At 30.9% G+C, this 19221-nt stretch overlaps 1 protein-coding gene across 8 annotated transcripts in view; it reads left to right on the forward strand.

Annotated features, from left to right (window-relative positions):
- The window catches only part of LOC134696397 (neurobeachin-like), a 261592-nt gene that overhangs the window by 230894 nt on the left and 11477 nt on the right, over positions 1-19221 (forward strand). For 7 of the 8 annotated variants that reach the window (XM_063558151.1, XM_063558153.1, XM_063558154.1 and 4 more), the window contains 13 exons: positions 2430-2532; positions 3223-3338; positions 3903-4015; positions 8906-9046; positions 9463-9582; positions 10033-10185; positions 10596-10668; positions 11181-11275; positions 12800-12889; positions 13882-14059; positions 14405-14488; positions 16171-16326; positions 17225-17392. In XM_063558151.1, the coding sequence (XP_063414221.1) occupies positions 2430-2532; positions 3223-3338; positions 3903-4015; positions 8906-9046; positions 9463-9582; positions 10033-10185; positions 10596-10668; positions 11181-11275; positions 12800-12889; positions 13882-14059; positions 14405-14488; positions 16171-16326; positions 17225-17392 (1590 nt within the window). The remainder of the gene's footprint in view (positions 1-2429; positions 2533-3222; positions 3339-3902; positions 4016-8905; positions 9047-9462; positions 9583-10032; positions 10186-10595; positions 10669-11180; positions 11276-12799; positions 12890-13881; positions 14060-14404; positions 14489-16170; positions 16327-17224; positions 17393-19221) is intronic. The other variant, XM_063558157.1, reaches the window with a different exon arrangement.

Raw genomic sequence — 19221 nt, forward strand, 5'->3', positions numbered from 1 at the left:
TATATTGCTATCACGTTGGCGTCGTCGTCGTCGTCGTCGTCGTCGTCGTCGTCGTCGTCGTCGTCGTCGTCGTCGTCGTCCGAATACTTTTAGTTTTCGCACTCTAACTTTAGTAAAAGTGAATAGAAATCTATGAAATTTTAACACAAGGTTTATGACCATAAAAGGAAGGCTGGTATTGATTTTGGGAGTTTTGGTCCCAACATTTTAGGAATTAGGGGCCAAAAAGGGCCCAAATAAGCATTTTCTTGGTTTTCGCACTATAACTTTAGTTTAAGTTAATAGAAATCTATGAAATTTTGACACAAGGTTTATAACCACAAAATAAAGGTTGGGATTGATTTTGGGAGTTTTATTTTCAACAGTTTAGGAATTAGGGGCCAAAAAAGGGCCCAAATAAGCATTATTCTTGGTTTTCGCACAATAACTTTAGTTAAAGTAAATAGAAATCAATGAAATTTAAACACAATGTTTATGACCACAAAAGGAAGGTTGGTATTGATTTTGGGAGTTTCGGTCCCAACAGTTTAGGAATTAGGGGCCAAAAAGGGACCCATAGAAGCATTTTTCTTGGTTTTCGCACCATAGCGTTAGTATAAGTGAATAGAAATCTATGAAATTTAAACACAAGGTTTATGACTATAAAAGGAAGGTTGGTATTGATTTTGGAAGTTTTGGTCCCAACAGTTAAGGAAAAAGGGGCCCAAAGGGTCCAAAATTAAACTTTGTTTGATTTCATCAAAATTGAATAATTGGGGTTCTTTAATATGCCGAATCTAACTGTGTATGTAGATTCTTAATTTTTGGTCCAGTTTTCAAATTGGTCTACATTAAGGTCCAAAGGGTCCAAAATTAAACTTAGTTTGATTTTAACAAAAATTGAAACCTTGGGGTTCTTTGATATGCTGAATCTAAAAATGTACTTAGATTTTTTATTATTGGCCCAGTTTTCAAGTTGGCCCAAATCGGGGTCCAAAATTAAACATTGTTTGATTTCATCAAAAATTGAATAATTGGGGTTCTTTGATATGCCAAATCTAACTGTGTATGTAGATTCTTAATTTTTGGTCCAGTTTTAAAATTGGTCTAAATTAAAGTGCAAAGGGTCCAAAATTAAACTAAGTTTGATTTTAACAAAAAATAAATTCTTGGGCCTCTTTGATATGCTGAATCTAAACATGTACTTAGATTTTTGATTATGGGCCCAGTTTTCAAGTTGGTCCAAATCAGGATCTAAAATTATTATATTAAGTATTGTGCAATAGCAAGTCTTTTCAATTGCACAGTATTGTGCAATGGCAAGAAATATCTAATTTCACAATATTGTGAAATAGCAAATTTTTTTTTAATCAAGAGTTATCTTTCTTTGTCCAGTATAGTAAGCAAGAAATATCTGCAAGAATTTTTTTTAATTTGAGTTATCTTTCTTTGTCCAGAATCAACTTAAATCTTTGTTATATACAATATACAATGTATATTCACTTTTTACTACCAACTGATAAATTTAAATAATCTTTACCATTCAGTGATAACAAGCAGTTTTTTTACATCATGTATTTAAATGAGTAGTAATTGTTGCAAACTCCATTAGAATATTTTAATTGAAATTAGTTTTGGAATAAGGGAAAGGGGGATGTGAATAAAAAATTGGGTTAAATTTTTCTCATTTGAAATTTCATAAATAAAAAGAAAATTTCTTCAAACATTTTTTTGAGAGGATTAATATTCAACAGCATAGTGAATTGCTCTAAGAGAAAACAAAAATTTTAAGTTCATTTGAATACATTTATTCTGTGTCAGAAACCTATGCTGTGTCAACTATTTAATCACAATCCAAATTTAGAGCGGAATCCAGCTTGAATGTTGTGTCCATACTTGCCCCAACCGTTCAGGGTTCAACCTCTGCGGTCGTATAAAGCTACGCCCTGCGGAGCATCTGGTTATAAATATGCGTGGGTCTTGAAGTTGACCAATTTTGGTAACTTATCGACTTGTAGGAGTCCATATTTGCATTTTTTTTATTCTGGTCAATTATTTCTTGCTTAACAATATTTGACTTATTAAAGTTGTATTTTGTCTTACATTTAAGGGAGACAAATCCTAAAACTTACAAATTTAGACCTCTATGTTTTTATGTTACAACCAATCATTACGCCTGTGTCTAATGCTTCAACCTAATTGAAATTGAAAATTATATTGTTACAAAATGGCCCTCCTCTTTATTTTTGAATGCTGTAAAGCCATGTTTACATTCTCTATGCTGACTAATTAACTGGTCTTATTTTAAAACATTTAAGCCAAGTAGGGGTGTGATACTGAATTTATTCACTCTCAAACTGAATATCAATATTAAAGGTTTTGTTAAAAAGAAGATTTATAATTCTCTTTGATGACTTGATAAATAATTTTCTCTATTTATTTTATTTTAGCTGCTGTTTTGTTTTCCTTTCCTGATCATGCAACTCTTAAAAAAGTTATCAATGCATTACCTCGAGTGGGAGTTGGGGTGAAATATGGTCTTCCTCAAGCCAGGTAAGCATAGTTTGTTTTCCAGGACTATCTTGTATGTCGTTGGTTGAAACAATTTCTACACCTCATATTAAAAGGGATTAACATTGGAATATACATTTTCCCACCTTTAAGTATTTGAAATTAGAATTGATAAAACACATCTATAAAACAATCAATATTTTTAATGATGTTTGTAGAACTTCTGTATAAAACATTAAAAAAAGCAAGGAAATCTGGTATGATCCACGAAAGATCAAAGATAAAAATTTTAACATATTTTAAGGGTAAACAATAAAAAGCAAAAGGATCACAAAATTTGAAATGGTCAAAAAGAGAAAATCAAGGTCCTGAATTATGATACTGAAAAAATTATCGCAAACAACATTGGACGCCCACAGACTAACAGGACTCTCACGCTGAGACTAAGCATATAAAAAAGGGACAGTAGTCCAACATTTCCTGAGCTGGAACATTGGTATAGCAACACAACAAAACAAACATAAAATCCGTTAGAAAGGGTTTGACTCATCAAATTGGTTCTTAGCACATAACCAATAAAACACAGAATTCATCATGTTCATGGAAATCTTACCAATATATCTGAAACTGATATCACCTTGCAAACACCTGAGTTGAAAAAAATTTATTTTAATGTTAAATTATCCTGTATAAACCTGTGTATTTAAACTGTTTTATATAAATATTTTGTAGGAGAATGTCCTTAGCCTCAGGCAAGCAGCTGTTTAAATTGTCCAGTATGATGCAGAAATGGCAACGAAGAGAAATTTCCAATTTCGACTATTTAATGTACCTTAATACTATAGCTGGTTAGCATTATCATTATTTATTCTTACTAATAGCATGATTAATTTTTGTTTAATCATAGTAAAAAACTGACAGACATTGTAAAGGTGATGTCTTAAAGTTGAATGCAAACAAATTTTACTTCCACTTATTGTCCAAGGACACATTGACTTCGAATAAAGTCTTTAGTTTAAGCAGTGTATAACTCAAATTTTTTATGCAATCCCAAAGAGAGCTCATTACAAATAAAATAACAAATTGTGTCAAGAGAATTGAGAAGTGAAACAAAATATTCATATAACTTTTATAACTTCAATAAAAATGCTTTCTTCAGTATATGTATACCTACAAAAAAACACAACATGCCAAACATTAGTCCCATCTTTTAAATGAATTGTTTCTAGAAGGAAATTGTAAATACAAATAAAAGAACTGTGGAAAGAGTTATACATCAAAGAAATTCATAATTCTCATGAAATGGTTTGCAATAAAAAAAAAATCTAAATAATTTTACTCTGTTTTTCAATAAGATTTTAAGAAAACCTCTCCATCCCTCTTGAAATGACTGGTTTATTTTCTATTTACAGGTAGAACATATAACGATTTGAACCAGTATCCAGTTTTTCCCTGGGTAATCGTCAACTATGAATCAGAGGAACTGGATTTAAGTCAACCAAATAATTTTAGAGATTTATCAAAGGTAAAATAGATTTAACTTTAATATGTAAGTGGACACTTTTGCTGACAAATAAAAATGCAATTAACTATGCTTAAAGCAGTTCATGGTTTGACTATGCTTAGCCCTTTATGTTATGATTTTGAAATTTTGTACCACTGAAAAAACATGACATGGAGCCAGTATCCACTTCAAACAACATACAGTTAATGACTATCACAGTCAGCTATCTTAAAAAAGTAGCAGTGTTCTCCCCAGGATTTTGTTGAAGGCGCAAAATTCAAGGGCCCGTAACTCTTTTTTTAGCTCACCTGTCCCGAAGGGACAAGTGAGCTTATGCCATCACTTGGCGTCCGTCGTCGTCCGTCGTCTGTCGTCGTCGTCTGTCGTCGTAAACTATTTCAAGAATCTTCTCCTCTGAAACTACTGGGCCAAATACTTTCAAACTTTAACTGAATGTTCCTTAGGGTATCTAATTTATAAATTGTATCCGAAGTTTTGATCTATCAACAAACATGGTCGCCATTGCTAAAAATAGAACATAGGGGTCAAATGCAGTTTTTGGCTTATAACTCAAAAACCAAAGCATTTAGAGCAAATCTGACATTGGGTAATAATGTTTATCAGGTCAAGATCTATCTGTCCTGAAATTTTCAGATGAATCAGACAACCCGTTGTTGGGTTGCTGCCCCTGAATTGGTAATTTTAAGGAAATTTTGCTGTTTTTGGTTATTATCTTGAATATTATAATAGATAAAGATAAACTGTAAACAGGAATAATGTTCAGCAAAGTAAGATTTACAAATAAGTCAACATGACTGAAATGGTCAGTTGACCCCTTTAGGAGTTATTGCCCTTTATATTCAATTTTTAACAATTTTTCGTAAATCTTAGTAATCTTTTACAAAAATCTTCTCCTCTGAAACTACTGGGCCAAATACTCCCAAACTTTAACTGAATGTTCCTTAGGGTATCTAGTTTGTAAATTGTATCCGAAGTTTTGATCTATCAACAAACATGGTCGCCATTGCTAAAAATAGAACATAGGGGTCAAATGCAGTTTTTGGCTTATAACTCAAAAACCAAAGCATTTAGAGCAAATCTGACGTGGGTAATATTGTTTATCAGGTCAAGATCTATCAGCCCTGAAATTTTCAGATGAATCGGACAACCTGTTGTTGGGTTGCTGCCCCTGAATTGATAATTTTAAGGAAATTTTGCTGTTTTTATACGACCGCAAATTTTGAAAAAATTTTCGTCGTATATTGCTATCACGTTGGCGTCGTCGTCGTCGTCGTTCGAATACTTTTAGTTTTCGCACTCTAACTTTAGTAAAAGTTAGTAGAAATCTATGAAATTTTAACACAAGGTTTATGACCATAAAAGGAAGGCTGGTATTGATTTTGGGAGTTTTGGTCCCAACATTTTAGGAATTAGGGGCCAAAAAGGGCCCAAATAAGCATTTTCTTGGTTTTCGCACTATAACTTTAGTTTAAGTTAATAGAAATCTATGAAATTTTGACACAAGGTTTATAACCACAAAATAAAGGTTGGGATTGATTTTGGGAGTTTTATTTTCAACAGTTTAGGAATTAGGGGCCAAAAAAGGGCCCAAATAAGCATTATTCTTGGTTTTCGCACAATAACTTTAGTTAAAGTAAATAGAAATCAATGAAATTTAAACACAATGTTTATGACCACAAAAGGAAGGTTGGTATTGATTTTGGGAGTTTCGGTCCCAACAGTTTAGGAATTAGGGGCCAAAAAGGGACCCAATAAGCTTTTTTCTTGGTTTTCGCACCATAGCGTTAGTATAAGTAAATAGAAATCTATGAAATTTAAACATAAGATTTATGACTATAAAAGGAAGGTTGGTATTGATTTTGGAAGTTTTGGTCCCAACAGTTAAGGAAAGGGGCCCAAAGGGTCCAAAATTAAACTTTGTTTGATTTCATCAAAATTGAATAATTGGGGTTCTTTAATATGCCGAATCTAACTGTGTATGTAGATTCTTAATTTTTGGTCCAGTTTTAAAATTGGTCTACATTAAGGTCCAAAGGGTCCAAAATTAAACTAAGTTTGATTTTAACAAAAATTAAATTCTTGGGCCTCTTTGATATGCTGAATCTAAACATGTACTTAGATTTTTGATTATGGGCCCAGTTTTCAAGTTGGTCCAAATCAGGATCTAAAATTATTATATTAAGTATTGTGCAATAGCAAGTCTTTTCAATTGCACAGTATTGTGCAATGGCAAGAAATATCTAATTTCACAATATTGTGAAATAGCAAATTTTTTTTTAATTAAGAGTTATCTTTCTTTGTCCAGTATAGTAAGCAAGAAATATCTGCAAGATTTTTTTTTAATTGGAGTTATCTTTCTTTGTCCAGAATCAACTTAAATCTTTGTTATATACAATATACAATGTATATTCACTTTTTACTACCAACTGATAAATTTAAATAATCTTTACCATTCAGTGATAACAAGCAGTTTTTTTACATCATGTATTTAAATGAGTAGTAATTGTTGCAAACTCCATTAGAATATTTTAATTGAAATTAGTTTTGGAATAAGGGAAAGGGGGATGTGAATAAAAAATTGGGTTAAATTTTTCTCATTTGAAATTTCATAAATAAAAAGAAAATTTCTTCAAACATTTTTTTGAGAGGATTAATATTCAACAGCATAGTGAATTGCTCTATTAAAGAGAAAACAAAAATTTTAAGTTCATTTGAATACATTCATTCTGTGTCAGAAACCTATGCTGTGTCAACTATTTAATCACAATCCAAATTTAGAGCGGAATCCAGCTTGAATGTTGTGTCCTTACTTGCCCCAACCGTTCAGGGTTCAACCTCTGCGGTCGTATAAAGCTACGCCCTGCGGAGCATCTGGTTGTTTATTATCTTGATTATAATTATAGATAGAAATAAACTGTAAACAGCAATAATGTTCAGTAAAGTAAGATCTTCAATTAAGTTTGACCAAAATTGTCAATTGACCCCTTAAGGAGTTATTGCCCTTTAAAGACTTTTTTCACAATTTGTTCATCATGTTGACTTACTTTAAAAAATCTTCTCCTTAGAAACTGCTGTATCAATTTCAGCCAAACTTAGGCTAAATGAGTTTAAGAGTATCTAGTATAAATTTTATATTTTATTTCCTTGTATGTCAAGAAACATAGCTCCTATGGCTAAAATAGAACATAGGAGAAAATGATTTTAAACACAAAAGTTATTCATAATCAATCAATTATAAAAGAAGTCAAAATATAAATATTCATCTCTATACTCTCTGCTCCTTCTAGGGATTGTATTGTTTCAAGATAATGATATTTTGTTGGACAGTCTGTTCCTCAATTTTGTCTTTATCCTCTTTTAATAGGGTTGAAAACCCCCTCTTACAACAAATGTACAATAACTTTTGCTTATACCCCTTTAACATTTCTAAGCCATGAAAAAATCAGTCGGCCATTTCATTGAAACCAGAGACAGGTGCTTGCTGTTATCACTTGCTAAAACTTTAGCTCGGTTGGTAGGAGAAGCAATGACATCTGCTTATAATGTCAGTGTGGAGGAAGGTGTATTCTTTTATTAGAAGTCATTCGGTTGAGAAAAAAAATCTACTTCCATCATCTGCCTTTAGCTTAGAAGTCAACCCTTTGTTATTAGCAGAGAACATGTTCATTCAGAATTAATAAAATCGGTTACGATTAAGATACTTGGTATACAACTTTTTACAACAAAAATGTTTTAATGAACAGCTGACTAGTTTCCGCAATTTGACATTACTCCCTTCCGTGTGTATTATTCTTAAAACCTATCTTTGACAGGTAGATATAAACTAAACTTTACCAATTCGTTAAAGTTAAAAGCATTGAAATTATTTACTAGTGACATTATACAGAAGCTGCAGCAAATCCGTACCCGGCCGTGTTGATTGTCACATATTTCCTGACACACGGATAATTTTACGAATGATAGTTCAATGATCATTTTATTTCTAATAAAGAGTTTGAGACGAATTTACCTTGCAAGCAACTTTTTTTCACTTTCTATTAAAATAAATAACTCTTAGTTATCTTTAATCAAAGTTTATTTAATTTTTTTCATCTACAAATACTCTCATTCATAGTTTTCATCGTAAAGATCTTTATCTATGTGTATTCAAATTTATCACGTGTAATCAGCGCGTTCATTGGTCGTGTTAAAATAGATTCTTCTTCTCGACCAATGAAAAAATCCGTTATGTAAATGGTCAAGTGATCACACACACGATGCGAAAATACAATGTATTTGCGATCTATTTATTTAATTTCTGCACTGAAGTTTTTATTTGTTTTAATTATATTCTACACATATCTATCTTTTTAATAATCATTTACGCTATTACATGATAACATAGTTCGATAAGGCTGAGATAAGCGTGGCTCAGGTAAATCTTGTTCAGTATCAGTTATTGCGTAACACTGACTGACCTCTCAGCGGTAATCAGCAACTTGTCAATTTTAACCAATATTTATAATGAAAATTTGAAAATTAACACGCTGCGGGATCAAATATTAAGGGACAACGGCCAATTAAGACGCTGCGGGATCTACGGAAATATTATGAAGGCGCTGCGGCACCGCAGCGTCATATCGGCCTGGGGAGAACACTGAGTAGGATGTATTTTATGAAAAAATACAACATTTTTCCATATATATAATAACAGATAATATAATGTTCAATGAACATTTTACACACATTATAAGAAATTATATTTTTAATTGAAAGTAGTTGGTAAGAATTCTTATAAATATATTACAAAATCTTGTAATGACGTGCAAAAACTACTGCTTAATTTTGATAAAGAATTTACTTGTACCATCATGACCATTTTAATTTAGTAATATTAAATGTATTTTATAGCCTATTGGAGCTTTAAACCCAACCAGAAAAGCTTTCTTTGATGAGCGGTACGAGACATGGGAACATGATCAGATACCTCCATTCCACTATGGAACTCATTACTCTACGGCAGCTTTTACACTTAATTGGTTAATACGTGTGGTAAGTTAATCTTTTATCAGTTTGTTACAACATGTTAAAAGAGCTAATCTGTGAAGACAGTAAAATAAGGAAAATTTAAATAAAAATATTCTCTCTAGCAGTAAAGTTGCTGCAAAATTCTAACAGGTTGATAAAAATAACCTTATTTGATTATTGTGTGGCAAAAAGTCAAAAACCCTGGGACAAGTGTGTTCATAGAAGGAGCCATCTTTTTCTGCCCTTATTTGATATTTTATTACAACACTGCAAGACATCTTGAACAAATACAGTTTAATAGTTTAGTATTTTTATTAAAATATTAAAATAAGAAAAAACATAAAGTCAAGTCTGATGAACAAAAACAATTGTTTTATTCAATGCATGGTCAATTAGTCCAATTAAAGTTACTTTAATGTAATTTTGATTCTTTATTGTAGGAGCCTTTCACAACAATGTTTTTAAATCTACAAGGAGGGAAGTTTGACCATGCTGATAGAACTTTCTCTTCAGTAACACAGGCATGGAAGAGTTGTCAGAGAGATACATCAGACGTTAAGGTTAGTGTTTATAAATAACACATTAAAATCCAATAATTTTTGCTGCCATAACATTTACAGTTATAAAAAACAGGATTCAAGTGTTCATAATGAGCTCATGATATTATGCTTTGGAAAGTAGTTTGACATATTTCAAATCATTAGCATTAGAGAGGTAGATATTTTTTGGAGAGAAATAATTTAATTTTTTTTCCAAACATTTACTTAATTTCTGAATAGAACCATGTATGTGACTGTCATTTTCATAAGCCCAAGGCAATTTTACAAATCTAGGTAGTCGAAACCTGCAGTAAAATGGGAAGAGAGTAACATTATCTCTCATTCCAAGATTTTATTTTCTTAAGAGATATGATGAAGGGAAAGTTTACATAGAAATGTTTGCTCTGAAATTAAATCTATGCAATGTTCAATTTACTGATCATTTGACATCTTTATTCCTCTATATTACAGGAACTGATACCAGAGTTTTACTGCTTACCAGAGATGTTTGTTAACCATAATGGCTTTACCTTTGGTAAACAAGATGATGGATCAGAAGTTAAAGATATTATATTACCTCCATGGGCCAAAAATCCTGAAGACTTTGTTAGAATTAACAGAATGGTAAATTCTTAAATATCCTAATGTATTTCTAATTCTAAACTAAACAATATGTTTTCTTCTGGTATATATATATGACCTTATAATCTTATCAAGGAAATATAGTATTGAATTATTTAATTACAGTGGTAGCTCTCTTATATTATCTCTCTTAACAGTGACAACTTAATTATTAAGAATAAAAGCCTTGAGCGTTAGCTCCATCAATGTAGACTGACATCCCATGAAATACTACTGTTGAAATTTGACAGTCATCCTTATCAGTTTTTGCAAAAAAAAGATTTAGTTAACAAACCCTCAATTTTTTTTATGCTTTATTAGAAAAGTGTTACTTATATTTATTTCATGAACTATTCTCATTGCTCATATAGAATGATGCTGATTCTTAATTTCAATTTCCAATTATATTTTAGGCCTTAGAATCTGAGTTTGTATCCTGTCAGTTACATCACTGGATAGATTTAATATTTGGATACAAACAGAGAGGTAAGGACTATGTTATTTTTTTAACTGTTTTTCCAAATTTATATTGTATGTTAATTTTACTTTCCACTTGTTGGAGTAGGAAATATATAATGACTCTTGAATCTTGTTAAAGATTTCATTTTATGATTTTTTTCTGACGATTGTATCTACAACATTGCTTCATCGGTTGTCCCGAATATAGATGAATTATTTTCTACCAGTCATTGACTTGATTCAACAATCTTTATTGAGTCTTTCTAGTTTCAGAGAATCTTCCAAATGATAAATGTTTTCATTTAGGCTGAAATTTAGCAAATGATTTGATGATGAAAAATTGACATACATATAAAAGAAAGAATAACATTATTTGCTATGCTGATAATGATATCCAATAATATTTTGTTTGAAATGATTTTTTCCCATCTAGCACCTATAAGTTCAAGTTCAAATCAATCTTTAATAATTAGTTTATAAGCATTGGTATATTTAAAGGTGATATATTTTATATTAACCAAACTTTATATTTTTGCTAGGTCCAGAAGCAGTCCGAGCAACCAATGTGTTCTACTACCTTACTTATGAAGGAAGTGTCAACTTAGAAACGATGACAGATTTAGTCATGAAAGAGGTAAATAACTGTGTTTTTATGACCCATTTATTGGCATTATGTTTTCGGGTCTGTGTGTCTGTGCTTCTGACCCACTTCAGGTTAAAGTTTGAGGTCAGGGTAGTTTTTGATGAAGTTGAAGTTCACTCAACTTGAAACTTAGTACACATGTTCCAAATTAGAGATTTGACCCCATTTTCACAGTCCACTGAACATAGAAAATGATAGTGAGGATGGCACCTCTGTGTAATGGGGACACATTCTTGTTTTTGCAAGTTATAGTTGTTTTGAAGCGCAGGAGAGAATTATTTATACTGCAATCAGCTAGTTTACTGTACAGATAAAGCTATACGTATAAACGTTAGCTTTATACGTCAATGACCCCAACTGACCTATAAGCCCCGCCTCTTATTGTATTTCATCAACAACATCACGTCACGACCATGACAACGTAAAGTAACAAAGGTCAAACTTTTTTCAATTTAAACTTTTATGTCTTCAAATTGGTTATTTATATATCATGTTTATCAAATGTTATTAATTAAGTTCATTTTCCATTTCTAATTCCTTAATACGCCAATGTCTTACCACCTGGACTACGCTCATAGGGAAATACCCCAAAATGGTACCTCAAGAGGGAAATTCCAAACACTTTTTTTAACAATTTTTGTTACATGTTTTTTTCATTTTTCATTTTTTTTTTCGATTTCAGTATAAAAACAATATACGTATAGTGTCTTGAAATATGAAATTTATTTGTATTCGGCACGAAACGGGAAAATGCTCGGTAGAACCTCGCATTTTCCCGTTTCTAAGCCTCATACAAATAAATTTCATATTTCAAGACACTATACGTATATTGTCTAAATCTAATGCTCCCAAAAGGATAGTAGAAGGGTTTATTATAATCTACTGTTGGGTAGAACTTTCTTGACAATAAGGGTCAATGACATTCATTTTTTTTTTTTAGAGATTTTCACTAAAACATAAAGAAGCATTTCATTACCAGCAAATGTCAATCTTATTACACCAAATTAAAGGAGAATATGATTTCCTACAAATTTGTATATATAAGATTACCAAAAGGTTTAGGTTTTATATTAAAACTAGATCTGTAAAAGCAGAAATGTTTCATGGAGGATTTAATTTCGTTTATTTTGGGGAAAGAATATACCCATGAAATTAAAAAACCCACGAAAATTTAACTTAAATATTTTGTCCCTTACATTTACTGGAAACCGCGAAATTAAATCCCCATGAAATCTTATATAGTGACAAAACCACGAAATTTTAACCCACGAAAATTATTGTTTCTACAGTATGCACCAATTATCTTTTAGATCTCATCAGGTAGCAAGCACACATTGAAACTAGATATGTGCAATATAGAATGTACTGAAGGAAAATTTAGAGCATTATTATATTGTTATTCAATGTCATCAATCATTCAAGTAAGTGTAAAAACAGAAGACAAGATACAATGTTCTTGATTTTCACTAAATCTTTTTAGAGTATCATATAACATGTATAATTTATCTTTTATAGGCAATAGAAAACCAAATCCGAAACTTTGGACAGACACCTTTACAATTGTTAACAGAACCACACCCACCTAGAAGCTCAGTCATGCATTTGGTAAGTATTTCCACTTTAAAAACTTACACAATAAGTATCCTCTTTGCTGCACAGATGTGCATTGAAAGCATGTAAATGTACATCTGTTTGTCTACAAAAAGGATGAGGATAACGAATTTTGAAATTAGATTCTATAATCTGATTAAACTGGACTTATTAAATGACTTGAAATGATCACTTTTAAGGTGGTATGGGTGTCTTCCTCCATCTTGGATTGCTAAAAACAGAGAATCAAAGGTGCAGATTTTCCATCAAGTTAGCAAAATTAGATGCAGGAATGCAGATATTTAATGTGAATTTTTATTTATAATAACCAATTTATAAGAATATAAGTTATAAATATTGATAATTTTGAAAATGTTATTTTTTTTTTCTTTCAAAAAAATATTTTAATTGACATTTTAAGGGGAGGTAACTCTTAAACAGTGCATTTTCTGAAGGATTCTGTATGGAATTTTTCCTATTTTGTGTCTTAGCTGGAAAAAACGTACGGTGACCCCATCTTTTCTATTGATATTCTCAAAGCAGTGTCTGAAAGCTATCTTTTCATGAAGTTTCTAATCACAAAATGGTGTTTTTTCCTGTATAATCCATACAAAATCTGTCATTTTGTCCCGTCCTGTAGCTTGAGAAAATGCGCGGTGACCTAACATTTTTATTACATTTTTCAACATGTATCAATAGATACTACGTTTTAGCAAAGTATGAACAAATTCTATCATTTTTATTTTAGACTCCCATACCACCTTAAACTGTTATTAAGTATATTTTGAAAATATATGATAATTTTTGACATGAAAATACTGTTATTTTTTTCTTAAACGAATTTCAAATAATCAAAACAAAATGCCAACAAAAAGTAGGATAAAACTATGATAGACAATGAATATTCATGGAGAAAATTCATACTTTTTTGGCATCTCCAGCAACAGTGAACAACATTTAAAATCTGGTAACTATAACTTCACAATTTTATTATATTTTAATTGTAGACACCTATGATGTTTTCTACTGTACAAGATGATGTATGTATGATAATGAAGTTCCTGTCTAACTCACCTGTCTGTCATGTGGCAGCTAATACACATCCTGCCGTACCTGTGGCCGCAGTAACTACCATATCATGTAATCATAACTTTGCCATCAATAAATGGAACAATAATTATCAGCGTAAGTTTATGGAACAGATTTTAATGGACTCTTGACTTTCGTTGATATATATATATATTTTTTGCTTCTGACTTGAATCTTATTGACTTGATTGAAACTGGCATGGTTTTGTATCACTAATATAACAATCTTGAACTTCATCTTATAATAAAATCATTTTGATTGAATTCTTATGTTGGCAATCTTTGGCTCTGAATTTACCAAAAGATTATTACAAAACTTTTTTGTTATTTAAAAAAAAAAATCTAAACAAAAGGACAATTTGTCACATATAAGAACTGCATGTGTTTGTTTTAAATTGCTTAGGCCAAGATATAAACATTATCATTAGTATTATATTTCCAGAACAAGGAACTCCATCAAATTTCTCATCAACTGAGAAACAAGATACTCAGGTTAAACTGCCCATGGAAATGGATCAATTACTAGGTAAATTACTTATAACAAATGGTAAATTACATTAGTTTATAGTGTCTGTTCTTGTAGAAGACATTGTGTGTTTATTGGAGAAAAAAAAATCATACATTTTCTCTATGTGTTCTCTCTAACAGTTTCTTCTATTGTCTATTTATGAAAAATTTCATTGTAATTCAATACATGTCAATTTGTTTTGAATGTTCTCCATTTTGCATGGTCTGAGCATGAATTTCGTGAATTTGATCTGCCATCTGGCTTAGTTTATAATTGCAACTTGCTTAAGATATGTTAAGCTATAACATCTTTTCTAAAACACTATATTTGAGTCACATTTGATACGTTACCATGCTACTATAGAAATATGGGGATTTAGTTGAAAATCAAATCACTAAAAACTGTGAATTTTTGCGATAACAGCTTGAAAGCAAGTTCTTATTATTGGGATACTCAGGCAGTCAGATTATTTGCAATCAAAAAAACATCACAACAGTTGTTGAGTTTACTGTATGTACAGAATTTTTTTAGAGATAATTGCGTTATTGCTGGCAAACACACTGATAGACTGCGACCAGAAATGATACTAAATAAACTTGTTTTTGCTGTGGTTATGTTGTCCTGAGTAATTTATTTTTTGATTACATATTATTTTAGAAATACATATATATTAAATCTGAATTTATGTAAGATTTCCTTCCTGGATGTTCTTGTCTCTGAATCTGTATATTTTTAAGCTCAAATTTTACGGTCCACTAAACATTGAAAATGATAGTGCGAAGTTCAGGTTAAAGTTTTGGTTAAAGTTTTTGGTCGAGATAGTTTTTGATGAAGTTGAAGTTGAAGTCAAATCAACTTTAAACTTAGTACACATGTTCCCTATGATATAATCTTTCTAATTTAAATGCCAAATTAGAGATTTTCACCCATTTTCAGGGTCCATTGAACATATAAAATAATAGGTGCATGGGGCATTCATGTACTGGGGACACATTCTTGTTATATCCTTTTTTTCTCCAGAATACATCATAATTACTACAAGATTGAACAAACTGATGCAAGGCCTTAAATTTAAACTTTTATAACTTTTTGGTTCTAATCTTTGAAAATTTATTTACAATGCAGAAACTTTTATTGACTGATACCTATAAGTATTTTTTTCAGAAGACTAAGTTAGGTGGGACTTTTCTTAAAATGGAAAATAGCATCCCAGTAATTTACATAATAGAAATTATGTAAATTCAGTTGTAAACTGTAAGCTAAAATATTCAAAGCAGATGATGAATATATTTATGTACGATCTAAGCCTGAGATAACAGTTGATGTTATTATTACATACCTGATGCTTTGATACAATAGATACTGAGCCAAGTTATATCCTCAAGTCTTAGTTAAGTCAAATGCTTATAGGTGAACTGAATATTAAAAGTATCGATATACTAACCGGTGATAAGATTCAAATTGTTTTGATCAATTTTTATTGCTTCCTGATCAACCTGTGCCTATTGTATATTTTTGTTGCTTTGATTAAAAAGAAAGAAAAATATCACTTTGTTTCCACCATTCCTCTACAACATTTCATAGTATATAAAATATGAAAATAGAGTTGTTCTGAAAATGTCATTTTTCCCCCATTTTCAAAACTAACCTGACAGGATTATTACAGGATTCTTCACATAAAATATTATAATATGTTTTAGTCATGAATACAGCCTTACATAAAAGAACCTTGGGTGATAATTTTGACGAGAGGATTAAAGCCAAAAATTCCAGCTTCATTACAACAGCAGACAACAGATTTCTGTTTGCATGTGGATTCTGGGATAAAAGTTTCCGCCTGTTCTCTACAGAAACAGGTAAGTCTAATATTTGTTAAGATTAAGATGGTAATAACTCCTTCTTTTTGATGCATTTATTTGTATGTCATGAATGCACAAAAATACATTAAGGTCATGACATTTTATAACATGTTTGATAATTGTTACTATGATACTGTCTTAGAAAGTTGTATGCAAACTTCACTCTGAAAATCTAAATTTGTCTTGTCTATATTGTCAAAATGCATTTCATTGATAATTTATGTGTTTTAAATTAAAAAAACGGCCATGGTTTTACTGGTTAGTTGTAAGTTTGTTTGTTGGTTTGTTTTGACATGTTAATGTCTGGCTTTCTTTAACTTATGTTTTTTTAATATCTTGAGTAGTTCTAAACAATCTGCAGTATAGATATGTGATAAAGTTGACTGAAAACTGATTATGACTAAAAATTTTATGCCCACCTACGATAGAAGAAGGGCATTATGTTTTCTGGTCTGTGCGTCTGTTCATTCGTCTGTCCTGCTTCAGGTTAAAGTTTTTAGTCCAGGCAGTTTTTGATGAAGTTGGAAGTCCAATCAACTTGAAAATCAGAACACATGTTCTCTATGAGAGGATCTTTCTAATTTTAATGCCAAATTAGAGTTTTGACCCCAATTTTATGGTCCACTGAACATAGAAAATATTAGTGCAAATGGGACATCTGTGTACTGGGGACACATTCTTGTGTACCAACTCATTAAAATTAAAATCCATCTTTTGGGAAAATATTTAATAGTCAATACTCAGATGAACTCTGAAGAGAATAGTAGAGTACTTGTTTTTATCGATAATCCTTATATATGAAATCTTATTAAAATGACATAATCTTTTAATTGTTGATTTTTGTTTCAGCTAAGATTTTACAAGTTATACATGGACATTTTGATTTTTGTTTCAGCTAAGATTTTACAAGTTATTCATGGACATTTTGATGTGGTAACTTGTGTTGCCAGATCTGAATGTAACTTAAACCAGGATTGTTATGTGATTACTGGTTCTAAAGATTGTACTGTTATGGTATGGATGTTTACCTCAAGGAACCAGGCCATTATTGGAGATAATGGAAGTAAGTAATACTTGTGGCAATATTGGCTTGTTGTTGAAAGCCAAGTATAGTTACCTGCAGTTGTCTTTTTATCTTCTGTTGATAATTGTCTCATTAGCAATCATACCACATCGTCCTACTTTTATAGATATTTAGGCAAGATGTTTTAGATAATTAGGCAAGATGTTTTAGATAATTAGGCAAGATGTTTTAGATAATTAGGCAAGATGTTTTAGATATTTAGGCAAGATGTTTTAGATAATTAGGCAAGATGTTTTAGATAATTAGGCAAGATGTTTTATATAATTAGGCAAGATGTTTTAGATAATTAGGCAAGATGTTATAGATAATTAGACAAGATGTTATTCATAATTCGACAAGATATTTGAATTGCAATAGTTTGAAGTTTTGAATGGGATGTACAAATGAGTTACTTTCATATGCTGTTTATTTGATAAATTGAACAGACTCTAGATTACCCCAAACACAACAGAATTTCATTAATTAATGTGTCTTTCTAACATCCCAAACTTGTTTAAAGAGTTTATAAAAAGTAAAATCACAAAAATAATGAACTCAGAGGAAAATCACAAAGCACATCAAAAACAAATGGACAAGAACTGTCATATTCCTGACTTGGTACAGGCATTTTCAAATGTAATAAATGGTGAATTAAACCTGGTTTAGTGCTAACCCTCTCACTTTGATGACAATCTAATCAAATTCCGTTATTTATAATCAATTTATAATTGGCTTTAAAATTGAGAAAGGAAATTTGGATTGTGTCAAAGCAACAACAACCTGACCATAGAGTAGACAACAGCCGAAGGCCACCATTGGATCTTCAATGTAGCGAGAAACTCACGCACTTGGAGGCGTCCTTCAGCTGGCCCCTTAATTAATATGTTTCCTAGTACAGTGATTATGGACGTCATACTAAACTCTGAATTATACACTATAAATTAAAATTAAAAATCATACAAGACTAACAAAGGGCAGAGGCTCCTGACTTGGGACAGGCGCAAAATTGCGGTGGGGTATATATAATGTAACACTAATAAGCAATGTTTTAAACAACTTAAATAAGGCCATGAAAAAAAAGGAAAAAGTTTCTTTTATTTTGACATAACCACAACAATGTAAGATAATTGTCGAGCCTTCGACTTTAGTCGAAAAAGCGAGACTAAGCGATCCTACATTCCGTCGGCGTCGTCGGCGGCGTCAACAAATATTCACTCTGTGGTTAAAGTTTTTGAAAATTTAATAACTTTCTTAAACTATACTGGATTTCTACCAAACTTGGACAGAAGCTTGTTTGTGATCATAAAATAGTATCCAGAAGTAAATTTTGTAAAAATAAAATTCCATTTTTTCTGTATTTTATTTATAAATGGACTTAGTTTTTCTGCGGCGAAACATTACATTCACTCTGTGGTTAAAGTTTTTAAAATTTGAATATCTTTCTTAAACTATACTGGATTTCTACCAAACTTGGACAGAAGCTTGTTTATGATCATAAGATAGTATCCAGAACTAAATTTTGTAAAAAAATAAATTCATTTTTTCCGTATTATACTTTTAAATGGACTTAGTTTTTCTGCCAGGAAACAACACATTCACTCTGTGGTTAAATTTTTAAAAAAAATAATGACTTTCTTATACTATTTTAAATTTGTACCAAACTTGGACAGAAGCTTGTTTATGATCAAAAGCTAGTATCTAGAAAGGAAATTTTGTTAATATTTGGTACCTGTGTATCTGTATTTTATTTATAAATGGACTTAGTTTTTCTTTCAGTTAACATTACATACAGTCTAGATCTGCAGTTAAAGTTTTTAAAACATTTATTC

This window comes from Mytilus trossulus, chromosome 14, assembly GCF_036588685.1.
Source record: "Mytilus trossulus isolate FHL-02 chromosome 14, PNRI_Mtr1.1.1.hap1, whole genome shotgun sequence".
Taxonomy (NCBI): Eukaryota; Metazoa; Mollusca; class Bivalvia; order Mytilida; family Mytilidae; genus Mytilus; species Mytilus trossulus.